The sequence below is a fragment of the Lycium ferocissimum genome, chromosome 5 (assembly GCF_029784015.1).
Source record: "Lycium ferocissimum isolate CSIRO_LF1 chromosome 5, AGI_CSIRO_Lferr_CH_V1, whole genome shotgun sequence".
NCBI lineage: Eukaryota > Viridiplantae > Streptophyta > Magnoliopsida > Solanales > Solanaceae > Lycium > Lycium ferocissimum.
In genome coordinates, this window is record NC_081346.1 from 12,869,081 (window position 1) to 12,886,117 (window position 17,037).

General features: G+C 33.8%; 1 protein-coding gene across 1 annotated transcript; it reads right to left on the reverse strand.

Moving 5' to 3' along the window:
- Nucleotides 1–2,412: 2,412 nt before the first annotated feature.
- On the reverse strand, nucleotides 2,413–12,651 carry LOC132056072 (protein PLASTID TRANSCRIPTIONALLY ACTIVE 10). The gene is made up of 12 exons (XM_059448124.1): nucleotides 11,840–12,651; nucleotides 9,992–10,051; nucleotides 9,851–9,880; nucleotides 8,778–8,851; nucleotides 8,383–8,464; nucleotides 7,624–7,697; nucleotides 7,207–7,273; nucleotides 5,716–5,808; nucleotides 4,962–5,138; nucleotides 4,840–4,890; nucleotides 3,876–4,027; nucleotides 2,413–3,081 (listed from the first exon to the last, which is right to left on the reverse strand). The coding sequence occupies exons 1-12, from the start codon at nucleotides 12,587–12,589 to the stop codon at nucleotides 2,649–2,651; spliced, it is 2,043 nt and encodes a 680-aa protein (XP_059304107.1). The 5' UTR covers nucleotides 12,590–12,651; the 3' UTR covers nucleotides 2,413–2,648.
- Nucleotides 12,652–17,037: the final 4,386 nt, after the last annotated feature.

The following is a 17,037-nucleotide window of genomic DNA, read 5'->3' on the forward strand; positions in this document are numbered from 1 at the left end:
GTTCTTCCTTTTTTTAATTAAGATGTCAAAAAAAATTTTTGATTTTAAGTAGTGGCTTAAAAACAACATTCACGAGACTTTGGAAGGAGGAGGGTGCATTGATAAGACCAAAGGGCATGACAAGGAATTCATAATGTCCCTCGTGAGTCTTGAAAGCTGTCTTATGTGTATCCTTCTCATCCATTCTAGGTTGATGATAACCTGCTCTAAGATCAATCGTAGAGAAGAAAACAACTCCATACAATTCATCCAACGAGTCTTCGATTATAGGAATTGGGAATTTATCCTTGACTGTCAACTGATTTAACTCCCTATAATCAACACATAATCACCAACTACCATCCATTTTCCCCACAAGTACTACAGGCGAGGCATAAGGTAATCAACAACGCAAGGTCTCTTTTCATGGTACCCAATCACTCTAATGGTCTGATGACCAACAACACCAGTAAAGGCTTGTAATGAGATTGCCATACACTCATCTTCACTCTTGTTAGCTTCTTCTACCCAGACTTCCTTGTAAACATACAAAACTGCATCATTATCCAATACTTCAACCAAATATAGCTGCTTGTTGGACTTACATTTGTGATCTTGCACATATTTTTCATCACAAAAGAAGCATAATCCTTGCGCCCTCTTCTCATCCATCTCTACAGAAGTCAATGTTCTCCCCATATTAAACCTGTTTGGTCTATTAGGATTAGGTTCAAATGGTTTCTTGAATGTGGAATTAGAGACTGTAGGTCTTTGAGAGTTGTGGTATCTGTTTTGGCCTGGAGGAGGTAGAATGGGAATGGAATTTTTATTGACTGTTTTTAGACCCCAGGATTGAGCTTGGGCCTCAAATACTCCTTCTTGCAACCTAGCAATCCTATAGGCTTACATCAGTGTTTTGGGAGCTTGAATTCTCATAGACATATTTAGCAAAAAACAACTAATAGCATTTTCATTTGATAGGTTAACCCCAGTTAACAACCTACCAAATTCAGCCTGTTATTCACTCATACTTGCAGTTTGAGACAGATTTTTCAAGGCTTCCATGGGATCATCAAAACCATCCCCAAACCTCTCATGCAATGCTAGCACATATTCAGTCCATGAAGGATCAATAGCAGAAGCCCTAGATCTTATATATGACCCATGCCAAGCAATAGCTTCACCATCTAAATGAATGGAAGCTACTCTTCCTTTTTGATCAAAAGCTATTTCATCCATAGCAAAGAATTGGTCAACTTCATATAACCAAGTTCTTAAGTCACTACCAGAAAAACGAGGAATTCTAGTTTAGAATACCTTGTGAAATGATTGCCATTGCCTCCGGTATACCCAAACCCATCGTTGTTTTCTCTGTTTCGACTTCCGGTATCTTACACACCGTTGTTAGTCGGGTACGCCTCTTGGCTTTCGAGAGTTCTTTCCCTTTCTGCATAATTGAGCCAACTACTTCTCTTAATTCTTGCAAATCCTTATCAGTTTGGGTATTCTTATCGTACATACTTGTCATTCCATTCATCAATTTCTGCAATTGATCTTGAATTAGGGCTAATTTGTCTTCCATTTCTTCAGGTCTGTTATGACTTTGACTGCGAGTTACAGTCATCAATGCCAAGAATCAGAGTGCTCTGATACCAATTGATGCCAGTTGCAATGGGAAATTGTTAATGTAGGAGTAAACTCGACGAAGATGATAGCTAAAATAGGGATTAATCAGAGATAATAGCTGAAATAGAGGAAATGTAAGTAGAGAGGAAGAATCAACTTGTATATTCATGAATGAGTTTTTGTACACATACAATCATCTATTTATACTACTGAATTACAATTGAATTTGAAGGGATTAACTACCATCTACAGCTGGTTACAACTAGCTACAACTACTATAACTTCCTCAATAACCTGTAACTAACTCTAACTACCTGCCACCTCAGCCTAACTGATTCTGCAGATGCCAACAACTTGCTACTCTTGTATAAGAAAATATTGAAAGTTACATTTACATTGGTTTATTTATCTTATGTTGATTGGTTGAAGATGGAAACGAGACCACTTTCCATTTCAAAAGATCTCTGAGTTGACCGATGCATAAGAAAATCACCCTACCAAAACAGAAATCATCTTATGTACTGGCACAAAATACTTTTAGGAGGTAATCTTTAAGAAAATTTCCAATTACGTTATTCTTTTGCCAGAGATTACCTGAGTTTATAAAGATCGAACACTTGTGGTCCAACTGACAACTCTTTAAGCATCAGCTAAATAGCTGTATTACACATTATGTTGCTGGCTTAAACTGTAGCTCAAAATACGTCACAGCAACATGCTATCTTGCAGGATAATAATCCATCAAGAAAGTGGACCAACAACTTTTTTCTGATAAGGTACATAATATTATGAAACTCCACCTAAATATGAAGACAACAAAACCAACAGGGCATAATTGATTGCAAAATTGTTTCTTTTCTACCAAGGCACAGAACAAATACATTTCTCCAGGTGCAACAAAACCAAACCCCCTTTAGCACATACCAAAATGAAAAATGAAAAAAAAAAAAAAAAAAAACTACGAAAATTGCATCCGTTTTGATAATGTACCTACCTGTACAAACTACCAATACAGTACTGCTAATCAGTCTCTTATTTGTCACCTAATCTTCAAACATTCCTTCATCCGATAGCCGAGAAGATTCAGTCCCATTGACATAAGGTTGATTGGCTATATTTGCGCTTGGGTCGCCTAGGATGCTGTAATCAAAGTCTTCCTCATCATCGTCTTCATCATCTGTATCGCTGTCAGAATCTTCATCATATAACTCCCGCACAAATCCTTGGGCCTCCATCTGCATCCGCTCCTTGATGGCATCATCATATGACATCTCATACCAAACAGTACCTTTGCCAACAATAGATTTATTGTGAGCATCCGTCATTCGCTCCTGCTTGCTCTTCTCTGAGTTCTTTGGCTCGCCCCAGTAGTCATATCTATACAAGGGACTTTCAGGATCATACTGATCCTTTCCGAAAGCACTTGGATCCACATACCTACCAGGCTCTTCCAGTGGGAGCCCAAGGGCTCGGCGACTGCAAGAGCATCAAGCAAGTACAAAATCAGAAAAATGTTCAGAATCCAGAGACACAAACTTAGATGGAATAGTCGTCTCTTCAAATGAATATAACACAAAATCACACGCATTGTTTTAAAGCAGATGAAAGGAGAAGGGCAACATGTCGGTCTGAGTTCAGATAATCTAATAATGCTTAACATGAAATTTATCTGAGCCACTTGGATGTAAATGACTTGACTAGTAAAAGCAGGAGAAACAGCAGAAGAGCTGTGAGACATATGAAGGTATTGAATACTGACACCAATGGCAGTAGTAAGGTAGTCACATATTCTCATTCAAGGAGAACTTCAATTTATAAAAGTAGAACCACAAATTAACATTAAATGCTTTAAAGTCTTCTTAGATAAACTAGAGCAAAGCAAAACTATAAAGTAGCTGACTTCTGGAGGATTGGGAATTCATAAATAAATCAGAAGAATTCTTGAGATACTAAAAGCATCAATTATCACTAAAGTCTTCATATCCAAAGCCAAATGCTTCACATTTAGTGATGTCACTAAGCCCTATAAATTAATGGGATACAGACAAAATCGCTCAAGTTATATATGCTGAGGGAATTCAGGTTTTGGAAAGGGGAAAAAAAAAAAAAAAAAAAAAAAGGTAAACAAGTCTTTCAGTTGAGAAATTAGTACTATAAATGACTATCAATTGTATATCAAACAAACTATTCTCCATTTTCTCAAGTGGCGGTTGTAAAGGAAAGGTTTTTCAGGCACTGTTAGGATAAGGGAGAAAGGCCAGTGTGAATACCAGCTTATATCTCTTAACAGAGCCTCTCTTTCCTCAAGGGACCGACGCCAATGGATAAAATCGTATTCATCCATCTCAATATTTCGTCTCAGCTTGGGAATTTTGTACACCTCTCCTCGTTCTTTTGCTTCCATTCTCAGTTTATTATGGTGCTGCATCACAGCAGCAAGGAGAAAACAGCACAAAGAGGTTATTTTCTCAATTAGATACCCTTGAGAAGAGATCTTTTTGATACAAAAAAACCTTTTACATTGCTAAAGTAAACAATAAGCAGAATTTTTCCAATGATATTGCCACGAATGAACTTGATATAGGTCTTGGTGTGGTTATCTTAAATAAGAGGTGTAGTAAGACAAAAGGGTAGGTGCATCAAGGGAGAAATATAAATGAGTTTGCACTTCTCATGTATATCTGTTGCTCCACATCAACTCTGTGAAGGAAAATTTTCTTTATAAGTTCGGTAAATGCAGGCTCTTTTCAAATTGAAACTTTTAGCAGAACTAGTTAATTCTGTATTCTTAGCCAAAGTATCGTAATGATTGTTATTTTTTGTAAATATTTATTCCACAAAAAATCATTGTTGAACTTTACATTACTAAAAGTAAAAGCTGATTATTTATTGTTATTAAATTAGACAACTCAGTCTTCCCACCTTGTAGATCGAAGATGTTGACTTTCCATAAGAACATGTATATACCCATAATGAATTTTCCAACTGTCCCAAAGTTCTCTTCCCAAGGTCAGAGATAAAAATTAGATTAAGATTCTTCAAAATTTCTTTAACGTGTTCGGATAAGGTTCCAAATTGTAGCATGTATCATATGTAGCTTCTCTTTAATCTCTATTTTATTATCAAAGGCTAGATTCATCACCTGATTTCAATCGCAAAATCGATTTTATCGCTAAACATGAAAATAATGATATATGGCTATGGTCCAATAAAGTAATCAATATTATCTCAAACCTTACGCTCAGCAAGTGCAGCTTCCAAGTCAAGCTCTTTTACGCTGACTTTCTGCCAAAATTAAAATCTTGTCAGATAGATGCATGAAAAAACAGCAAACAAAGACTTGATAAGCTGCTCACTGTAATCATCTTGGTAAGCAGAGCTTTCTTATAATAAGCTTTGGAGTATTCAATGCTATTTTCTTCATCAAAATCTTCATCATCGGCTAACTCTGTCAATTTTTTGCCTTCATATTTATCAGGATTTGCCTCCATGTCATCCAGAATCATTTGTTCAGCATTATGGATCTGCCATAACTGCAGAATAAAACAGAAATGTTAATCGTGATTTGTTAGCTGAGATGGCTAAAAAGGTTCCCTAACTACTCATATAGGTAAGAAATAAAGTTTCAGGACAGCCAAATCCCAGCGGAGACAAAAACACTAGGTGATTTCTTCCATCTGTCCAAGCCTTGGTGGACAGAACCCGGTACGTCTGCTGGTGGGAGGTAGCAGGTACCCCATGGAATTAGTCAAGGTGCGCGCAAGCTGGCCCGGAGTCCCGGACACCCCGGTTATAAAAGATAAATAAATAAAGTTTCACAACAGCAGTTAAACAAAAATGAAAACATGAATCAGCTAAGACATGGGCTAACATTAATATTAGCTTGGTCCCATTTTTAAACACATTCATGCAACACATATCAATTTGCAAGGGCAGATTTAATTGAACAACTAAGTTAAAGTGCAAAAGAAGCTTGAGCAGAATTATTAGGCTATGATAGGTATACGGGTATATAACAATGGTTACTTAAACTTTACTAGTTTGAAGAGCCACGCAGAAATAAGCTCCAGCATGTAAACCTGTATAAATGCTTAAAGCAAAGAGGAATACCTTGTCCACATAAGGGTGATTTGATAGTAGTGGCTCTTCTTCGACTTTGACTCCAGGGTCTTTTCTAGGAATAGGTTGTCTTCCACAGTCACGCTATGAAGGGAAATGAGTCAGACAACATCCTATGGAATATGAACCAAAGCATGTATAATATAATATAATAGGACGATTAAAAGGTTCAAATCCCTGTAGATGATGAAGATTCAAGAGATCGTATGCTTAAGGATGCTGTTAGTGTTGATAAGTTTTAGCTCTAACAGAAAACTTAGAGCATCTTTTGTTTACACCAAAAACGGGCAGTTATTCCCAAAAAAAAAAGCATTTCGTGCTCAACCTTGAAACAAACATTGCATATTACTTTTCACTTACAAGAGAACCTTTTTAATGCCTTTCTTTAGGATGGGAGCACTGATGAGTTTGAGCTCTGAAGACTAATACTAAAGAGTGATATTCATATCAGTGAACACTTTCCACAAGTCAGATGAATTTTCAGGCTTTCAGAACTGTAAATATTTTGATGTATTATTTGAATGCTACACAAGAATTTAGCATCTGTCTCCTGCTACATATAGATAAGAACCTAAAATGTCAAACTTGCCTTGATTTTTCACATCTTTATATGTAATTAATAGTACGTATTATTTCTTCTCTAAACATTAGTTTAAAGAGTTTATTAAAATATATTGATATATTGAGCAGATATAGAAACATAAACTGCATTTTCACATAAAAACCAACAACTACTGCTACTACCACGGCTCAATCTCAAACTAGTTGGGGCCGAATATATGAATCATATGCATGATATTTTTCTGTATTCGAGCCGGTATCGTTCCAATAACCAATAAGTCACTTAAATTAGGGGTTCTCTAAAACTAGAAGTTCTAGATCTCACACTTTATCCATAAAGTAATCTAAATTTCTGAACTAAAAAGATACCCGGGAAATAACATATCCTAATACAGAGACAACAGGATCACATTGTTTCACTTACACAAGTAATTAGACTAAATAGGATTTTAACTTTTTAAGAGCTGTCACTATCAATCACATAAATTTCAGTAGGCAGGAAGGTACCGGAAGCTACCGTTTCAAGAATGTAAGCAAAGCTAGTTTGCTTACTTTCCTATCGAAGTGTCTCCATCGCAATAATCCTCTACCTCTATCAAATTTTTTGCTTCTATTATATCTGTTCTTCACTAAGTTGCATGGACTTAAATACGTTGGCTTATAATACAAGTTCAAAGTTCATTTGAGATCAGTAATATGATATATATAATCAAGTTTCATCAATAAAACGTGTCAATGTTAAATTACTTAATACATCTATTTCTAATGTTAAATTGGGTTACGAAAAAACCTAGCTTTGGAATTCAAGATTTGATGTATTGTTGATAAAAAGTTAGAACTCAAATAAGAATTCCTAATTTTAATAGAGATACTGAACTATAAAGGAAATATAACAGTTGGCCATAATAAAATGGTACTTACACGCAATTCATCAAGATTTGTATCCTCTTCACGGTGAAATATAGGCGCAGAATCGAATCTATTAAAGCTGCAATGATAGGAAACACATGCGGAGACAAATAATTAATGACTGATATGGGACTTTCAAACAATTGTCTATATAGATCAACCTTGTATAAAGTGTATAATAAGTAGTGTATAAAAGGTGTTTATACACAAATTTGCACTAAATCGTATGCTTCAAAAATAGACATAGAGCATAATTTTCCCATATATATGTGTATGTCTGCGCGCGCACGCGTGTGTGTGTGTGTGAGTGAGCGAGAGAGAGAGAGAGAGGGGCCCAAAAAGCATATTATGTGCCTCTGCAAGAATAATATGAAGAAATTTGAGAAAGGATTGTCTCAGAAAGATCAGAAATACACTGAAGCTACATACATTAGGTGATCTATGTTAGGATCAACAAAGCGCATCTCAATAGGGAACCGAAACCTGTAAGGATCACGTTTAGCCTGAAAAGGAATTTTAAAAAAAATCTGTAAGGCATCAATCCACCATAATTGTGATTGTCTCTTAACTATTTGAAATAGCTGTGAACCAGAAAGGAGAGATGAAACTAAAAGATACACATAAGTAAACTCTTACATTAAGTATACAGAAATGTCCTCCCTTTGTCTTTTCAATTTTATCACAGAATTCCAGAAAATTATCTCAATTCCACGAAGGTGGTTAATAGAAAGAAGGAAAGAGATAAGCATAAATGCACCAAAAAAATGATTGGAACAATGACAGCAGCTATATATCTTGTAACCTAAAATCGTATACATGTATGCATATTTGTGTATGTTGAATGCCATCCCAGAGAAAAGGCTGCTACTACACCCTAAATCTAATCAAATTTTTCTAAATAAAGGATGATATCAACCTAGATTCTTAAAATCTCTGAATACATATGAAGATTAGCTAAATCTGTAATTTGGTACTTAAATAGTACATTTAATTTCAAGTTTATTGAGAAGCCAAAAACTAACAAGATCACTGATGATGAGTGCATAACAGAGCATGACCCTCAGCAGTATAATGCAGATATACTACATAGCAGAAGCAACTTGGTAGTCAAATGATATGATACTGGCTAGAAATTCAGATGCTGTTCCTTGATGAATCGAAATTCGGATAATATTAAGCATCACTCACCAGAATTTCAACTGTGACATGCATACCGACTTTTATGTGATGGCGGATCCAAAACCAGTCATTTCGTTTTATTGGAACCCATCTGAAATGCATTGACAAGAAATCATCAAACACATGAATAAGAAGTTTACACCATCTAAAGTACTTGTTGATTCTGTCCTATTTTGCTAGGGCTCTGGCTGCCTCACTAAAATCATTGAACAAGCAAAGGAGCATAGTGAGATTCCTTGGACCCATTTTAAAATTCTGATTCTAGTAAATTCAACAGCAAAGCTTAGTAATTCAATAAACTCCAAAACACAATAAGAAACTGTTGAGGAACCTTCCTACTTTTTATATGGATGTTAGATAACATGTCCAGAATTTCGTTGTACACGTAACATGAACATGCTTACCCATCATGAACACCTCCAATGTCAACAAATGCTCCTTGATAAAGATGTATGGCTGTAACTTTACCCGCACAAATCTGCAAAAAACACTTCCTTATAAGCTTGCCTTTCTTCAAAACTCATGCGTCACAATGTTTAATAAACTGACATAAGTTCCAACTGAATTGAGGTATGCCAGGCTTATTAGCTAAAGTAGCTTTATGTCCGAATAATATGAAGTGGATTACGCTAATCCTAGATGACGTTTTAGTTCTATGTTAATTTAACAGTTTCACGGATTTTCTGTAAGACATAAATTTACAGTGAATACATTACAAAGACATTGAACATGCATGTCAATTGTCAAATTGCTCTAATAATTAAAAGAGAAGTGCATGTGCATGTTTTGTTACTTTCTCCAAAAAAATGATAATAATGTTCATGTATAGATAACAAAAGACCGGATGCAACTTTTACAAAAAGGATTAGCATGCGATACCAACAATAAAGAGGGGGTTTAAGCTAAAATAAGAAAATAATGCTCTATCATTTTTCTTCAATCTTGTGAATAACCTAAACAACAGTGCAGACATGCTTATTTCTATCGCCAAACTGTAGGAGACACTACTCAAAGATTTAATATTAGAAACCAACTGAAACACAGCTAGTAAACTTGTAGACATGATAAGTATTTTTGTGGGATGGAAATACTTAAGTTTATGGCAGAGTTTTCAGATATACTTTCATGCTAGGGGGAGAAAATATAAAAGATCCAAACGACAAAAAAAAAAAAAAAAAAAAAAAAAAATAAGAAGAAGAAGATAGAACTACATACTAAGATAACTGAAAAAAGATAGAACTACATACTAAGATAACTGAACAACATTATCGGTTTAGTAAGAATAAACAAGAATCAAATCATCCTGCTCAGATTATAAAGTCGAGTATGGCTAGAACACTTCATAATCTCTTCAATCACTGCTCAGTTTCTCATATTTATCCATCTAGATTCTAGATGTATGAAAACGGAGTTTGAAAGAATCAAAAGTAAATTGACCTTATTGTCATCACAGAAAGGGAAAAAGAAAGCAACTTACTTGTCCTGGGTAGTAAAATGGGAGTTCATACTGCAACCAGAAGAAGGAGGGAAAGTTATGACAAAAACATCAATAGCCCAAACAAACATAACAACAGCAAAAAATATTCAACAGCAACCGCAAATGTAACATCTATTGTACCATTCCATCTTGGTAATCCTTTCCTCTTTTTCTCCTTCCAGGATAATAGTCCTGGTCATACTGCACAGACATCATAAATTGCAGGTAAGTACAATTATGGACGAACCCAAAATACATTCTTTTGGAATCATTTTTTCTGACAAGAGAGAAGGGGAAAAACCAAAGGGAAATCTTTACATTGAAAAATTGACTCAATTTTAAAAAGAGAAAAGAAAGTAGAAGTTAAACACTAATACAGGCTTCTTTCAGATACAATATTTGCGATAGCACAGCATGAATTAAGTACTGCAGCAAATCATTAACTTTAAGTTGCATACTAGTAGCTTTTTTTTTTCTTTGATAAGGCCAGGTGAAGTTGATAGCTAATAGCTTCACTTTCAATATCCTGTGCAATCACTACTTTCTATCAGGCTGTGTTAATGATTTCGGTAGTTTTTAAACTTTTTCAATTTCCATGTATGAGATTTGAATTATTTGGGACTCTTGTAGATGCTTGAACTACCAAACATGTCCTTCTCCCGCAAAAGAGAGGGGGACAAAAAAAAAAAAGGCACCGCGCGTTCCACCACAGTGGGGTTTCGATTTGATTTTGTTTCAGGTATTAGAATTAACATTTGAATTTAAACAGAAAAAATGATAGTTGTCTGACTCCTTAACCCCTGACCTTTAAGAATAAAGGTCATTATTTCTAGAGTTAGACTTATTAGTTGCTCCACTGACAAAAAAACGACTCCTGCAATCTGATATTTCTCGGGATGGTTTTCCTCTAAACCTTAATAACTACAAATAAATTTTTCTTTTTTAAAATTAACTATGGTGTCGAGGCCAGCTTGCGCGAACCTTGACTAATTTCAGGCCTCAGCATCAATCACGCAAAGGATAGGGGTTGTTCAACCAGAAAAAACGTGCATAAACCGAAATAATATGCTCAGTTGATGAAACCAGTAAAGGTACACAAGTCCTAGTTGCTATTTACTTTCATCGATTGTTACGCCCACTCTTTTCTAGTTGCACTAGCCTCCTTTTTCATGACAAGGAAATTCTTGGTAGTTCAAGCATCTTTGCAAGTCCAAAAAATGTTTTAATTTCTCAGTCAACATATTAACAACAGCTTAAAACTACCCAAACTCTTTACAGCACAAAAGCTACATGACCAGAGGCAGAGCTAGAATTTGAAGTTTACTTTGTTCGCAACAAAATATTTATACATATTTATTAGAGTTCCAAATATAAATACAGGTTCAAAGCAAAAGCTATATGATACTCTCTCTGTTTTAATTTGTTTGTCTTACTTTCCTTTTTAGTCTGTTTAAAAAGAATGTGTATTTCTTAATTTGGCAACTCTTCAATTTCAACATCCCACGTGGCATGCCACAAGATTAAAGGACTTTTTGGTACATTATACATATCTTTAGTTTAAGACTTCAAGATTCAAAATTCTTTTTTACCTTGTTAACATTATACATATCTTTAGTTTAAGACTTCAAGATTCAAAATTCTTTTTTACCTTCTTAAACTCCTTATAAGTCAAACTAAGACAAACAAATTGAAACAGAGGGAGTACAACTAAATACTTATACATATTTAATGGATTTCCTAATACAAATCCAAGGTCTAAGCAAAAGTTAATGGACGCGTAGCAAATGATCTAGCTCCTCATCTGGCTACATCCTGCATCACATTAAAACCACATAAACTCAAGGGCGGAGCTACAACTTTGACTATCAGTTAGGCTCAAACATGTATTTATATTCAAAAATTCACCTAATATAAGCTGTGTTTTCTAGAATCCAAAACTCAAAATTCTAGCTCCACCTGTGCATAAACTGATACAAAATTATCCTGTACCTTATATGATTCTTCTTCCAATCTATCCTTGTTAGCAGCTACCCACTCATTATACTGCTTCAAAAACATCTTATACCTTTCCAAACTCATATCATCAGTTTCCATTTTCACCATCTCCTCCACTTTATCATAATCAACTCTCACAGACATCATCTTATGAGCTTCCCTAATAAACTCCAATTCCTTCTTATCAACAACCCACCCCCTCGGTGGCCAATCCCTAGGCGGCACGTGTCGAACCACCAATGGCCCAGCCCACATAGTTTCCAAAGGCTCAGGTATTTCCCCTTTAATCTCAAATTGCTTAGCATAATACTCATCTTCAGTTATACCCATTTCTTCAATCTTTTTTTTCCTGTAATTTGGACTAAGCATTTTAAAAGCTTCAATTGCTTCAGGTGATTGAAGTGCTACTTCTTCACCTTCATTAAGTGATTTTCTGGCGAAATCAGCTTCAGGTGAGAGGATTTCTTCCCATGGGGCCCAACCACGTTCGACCCAGTTTTGGTAACGGGCTTCTTCTTCGGATTGTTTCTCTTTGGGACCGAATGCTTCGAGAAATGCGTCGTCATCACCTACTGGATATTCATCTGAACTGAAACAATGAAGGGTAAGAGAGGAAGGAGTTGTAGAAGCCTTGAAGTTGAAGAAAGAAAGAGAATGGGGTTTAGAAAAATGGGGTTTAAGGAGGGTTTTAGGAGATGAAGGGAATGTGAAGAAGAAAGAAGAACAACTTTGAAGAGTTTGCATTTTCGAAGGGATAGCGGGAGCCTAAGATTTGCTTCGTTTTGATAGAAGATAAAGTTGGTTTGTTCTATTTCTTTTTTCATTTTTCTTTATTTGGGGCCAAATGGGAGGACATATCTTTGCCTTTTTTTTTTTTTTTGGTACTCCATTGGTTTTTTTGGTGAAAGATAATTTCATATTGGTGACACCCACTTTATGACCTCAATAAGCCCTACCACAACTATGTTGGTTATTTTTTGGTACTCCTTTCTAATTTACTATTCTTTGATCATCTCCTTTTTAGCACTTTCTCCGTAGTGATTTTGAACTTACACAATGTAAATACTTGTTAACCTGATTTCAATTCTGAATATCATGGTTTTTTATGATTTATTTAAATTTGGGTTTATTGCTTGAGATTTACTTCTTCTTCTTTTTTTTATTTCTTTTTTTATTTTTTATGATATCACTTTTTTTTGTATATATGTATATATAAGTTTGTGGTGTGTTTGATATGAAGGAAATATTTTTCACGAAAGAAAAAATGATTTTCTCGAAAATATTTTCATAAAAAAAATGTTTTCCTCAAAAATATTTTCTAAAAAATCAAAGAAATTTTATTTAAAAAAAAATTAGCTAATAATGTAACTATGGAAAAATATTTTTACGACCAAAAAAAAAATGTTTGTCAAAGGAAAAATAGACCCTTCAAAAAAATTGGATCAAGTTACTTATTTTAAGGGGTCATGATGCCTTATAGTAACATTTGTTTAGCATGACTTAGTACTTTTTTATGATCATTTTATTTTATGCAATTTTTGTCATAAAATTTTCAAAATAACATTTGGGTCAATATTAGATCTCTTTAATGATTATATAAACCCATTTTATTTTTCAAGCATTACTATTTATTTTAATTTATAATAATTTTTTTTCAATTTTTGTTTCCTCCAAAAAAATGAATAATATTTGACATTTATTTCATTTTGCAATTACGTCCAAAGAAAATTACTCCATTCTCTTTGAATTCTATGTATGAAGCAGCTACTACGCACATCCAACTATGATTCCTACCGACTCTTGCACCAACTTTATGTATTATGCTTCCAATGTATATTTTGATGTTGTCTACTTTTTGTATTTCTAATTTATGATTTTGCCTCAATGTTGTTAGATATTTGAGAGAACATTTTTAAAGCATATCCATTGTTGTGTTCAACTATCCAAAAGGGATTAAAACATTTTCATGAAAGTAATAGATAAGAAAAGGGTGAAAATCATTTACACCCCCTAACTTTGCTTTAAAAATTAAACTTTCCCCTCAACTTTGAACAATAGACATTCTGCAAAAAATGCTTCCAATGTATATTTTAAATTTATCTTAATTGACTTTCTTAAATACTATATATATTGCTTTAAAAAATACATTATCAACTTTTGTAAATTATGATATTTTTCATTTTTTTGATATATTTAAAAAAAATCTAAAAATAAATAAATATTTTCTTGAAAAAACTAAGAAATACTAATTAAATATATAAGTTAATGATGTTCTATAATGAAATAAATTGGCAGAATAAAAAAATAATTTCATTAATAATAATCAAAACTCTAATATCTATTTGTGCAAGTAAAAATAACTGGTAATAATAACTTCATAAATATATTTAAATGCAGGTGATACAAAAAAAATAGAGACAAAAAATTATTTGTTTATATTGTCAGTAAATTTTAAATTATAGTTTAAGAAATATTCCATGACAATCAAAACTTGTTTATTTATATAAACAACATAGAATAAGAGAGAAGTGAGCCAAACTTAAACATCCAAATACAGGCATGTACATACATATATACATACTTAATGCATATAATAGTGAAATAAAAATAGTAAAAAATAACATTAGATTTTGTGACAAATTTATAAAAGTTCTATTTACGGAAAAGGGCCTAAAATACCCTCTAATTATTAGAATTGATGCAAAAATACCCTCCATCCGCCTTTGAGTCCCCAAATACCCCCGTCGTCCACCTTTTCGGTCTAATATACCCTTATTTTTAACAGTCCAATCTCATTAAATATGTGGCATCATTTAATTGGTTATCCCATATAATTAACTAAACTCATTAAATTTAATCTAAGTTGACCGGATCCCAACCCACCAACCCGACAAACCCGACCTGCCCTAAATTAAATTTTGGTTTTGTGGTTTTGTCAGCTTTGTTTACCTCCTGTTGTGATCTCTCTTTAGTCATTTTCATCTTTGTTTAGATTGTTAAGTTGCTTATTTCTTTTTGCTAAGCACTTGAGGCAATCGAGAGAATTAAGCTTTTTTATTCTGCACAGTGCATGAATTATTTCTTTCCATGTGTGGTTTGTTTTATTGGAAATCATTTCATGCATTTTACAGACTAAAAAATTTCCCTTCTAACTCCATGCTAGAGTTTAAACTGTGGTAGTTCAAAATTCCATGAAAACTTTCTAGAGTTTGATATGTCCAGTAAAAAATAATTTGAGTTTTTTGTAAGGGGTTATTTAATTACTGATGAGAGTTTTTTGTAAGGGGTCGGGTTTGTCGGATTGGTGGGTTGCGATCCGGTCAACTTAGATTAAATTAAATGAGTTTAGTTAACTAAATGGGGTAACCAATTAAATGATGCTACGTATTTAATGAGATGGGATTGTTAGAAATAAGCTACGTATTTAATGAGATGGGGTTGTTAGAAATAAGGGTATATTAGACCCAAAAGGTGGACGACGGATCTATTTTGGGGCTCAAAGGTGGATGGAGGGTATTTTTGCACCAATTCAATAATTTGAGGATATTTTAGGCCCTTTTCCGTTCTATTTATAATATTAAAGAACTTAAATAAGCATCGATAACTACCTAGGTTAAAAAATAAATATTATATATAATATAAAAATGTATTATAAATAGAGGATTGAAAATAACAAGGGTGAAATAGACATGACTGCATAGGATAAAGGGGAGAATATCTATTGTTCAAAGTTGAGGGGGGGGGTGGTGTTTGATTTTTAAAGCGAAAGTTGGGGGGTGAAAATGATTTTAATCGATAAGAAAATAGTTGACGTCATGGGTCTTTTTTTTTCTTTTGAATCTGCTTGAAGACACTTCAACAACACTCTTCCCTTTGCCGCCCTTCTCTTCACTCTATTTTGTTCAATTTTTTTCATTTGACTAAATTTGTTTCTCTTGTAATATTCATAATTTTTAAATCTGCTTCTTTTGTAATATTCATAACTCTATATTTTCTACTCACTCAGATGGCATCAAATTTTGGTGCATTTAATTGTTTCTATTATTGCGTAGGCTCCTATTATTTGATGTGTATTCCTAATTTCCTATCTTTCGCTGCATTTATTTTGTATCTACCTATTATGATGTCTTCTTTTTTCAGCCAGGGGTCTTTCGAAAACAACCTCTCTACCCCATAAAGGTAGGGGTAAGGTCTGTGTACATCCCATCCTCTCCGGATCTCATTTATGGGACTACACTGGATATGTTGTTGTTGTTGTTTATCTTTGTACAAGCAGCCCTTATGAGTTGAGGATATTTTGAGGCGTATCCATTGCATTTCAGTAAAACCATTCAATTGTATGATCTAAATTCTTTTGTTGCGTATATGTTACTGTGTGATTAGCTTTTAGTAATGAGATATTATCTGATTGTAAATTGGCTGCTATAATTTTGGGACTGCGCAAAATGCAGACAATTTCACTAGTAGAGTATACAGAAGAAATAAGAAAAGGAGCTTTAAAGGAGGGGAGGGCAACTAAGAAAGAGAGAAAGAAAGGGTACAAAAACATAAGCAGTGATGTTGAATGTCCAAATTCCAACCTAAAGAGTGCTGGGGAGAAATTTTTTTAAAAAAATGAGAGGACAATTGGAGAAAATGGTTAGAGGGAATAGAGAAGTAAAAATTCTGAAACTAATTTAAAGAACAATGTTTTTGATTATAAGATACCAAATTTTAAGATGAAAAGTGATTGTGGCTACTGAATGCTAATAAATATAAGTTGAGTTGTTTTATGTCTTTCATAGAGTCATACTCTCATGCATTGCCAGTATTTTTTTATTTGTTGTACAATAGTTTTTTTTTTAGAATTTATAGCAATTGAAATATGCTATGCTTTGAATATATTCCAAATAGAAAAAGTGAGTTTAAAGTAAATGGTCTTGAAAACAATGGCAAATCACCATTATTGCAAAATGGGTTTTTTAGAATTGTTCTTTTGATAAATTGATGATCGGGGTTTGTTCTTAGTGATACATGAAACTTATGATTCAAATGTTTATTTGGAGTAGATTTTGGTGTGAATTGTGTGTTGGATTGGTGAAGTTCGAAGAACAATAATAAAAAAAGTTGGCAAAAGAAATTCAGACCTACATGACTGAAATTTAGCCAATTTTTACGTGTACAGAGTTAGTCATGTATCACTAAAGTGCAAG

Excerpts from the sequence above, each read along its gene's own strand:
- LOC132056072 (XM_059448124.1), bottom strand. The coding sequence starts at position 12,589 with ATGCAAACTCTTCAAAGTTGTTCTTCTTTCTTCTTCACATTCCCTTCA. Across the intron at positions 9,881-9,991 it reads AGGATTACCAAGATGGAATG|TATGAACTCCCATTTTACTA; the intron begins GTACAATAGATG and ends TTCTGGTTGCAG. Across the intron at positions 8,852-9,850 it reads CATTTTACTACCCAGGACAA|ATTTGTGCGGGTAAAGTTAC; the intron begins GTAAGTTGCTTT and ends TGTTTTTTGCAG.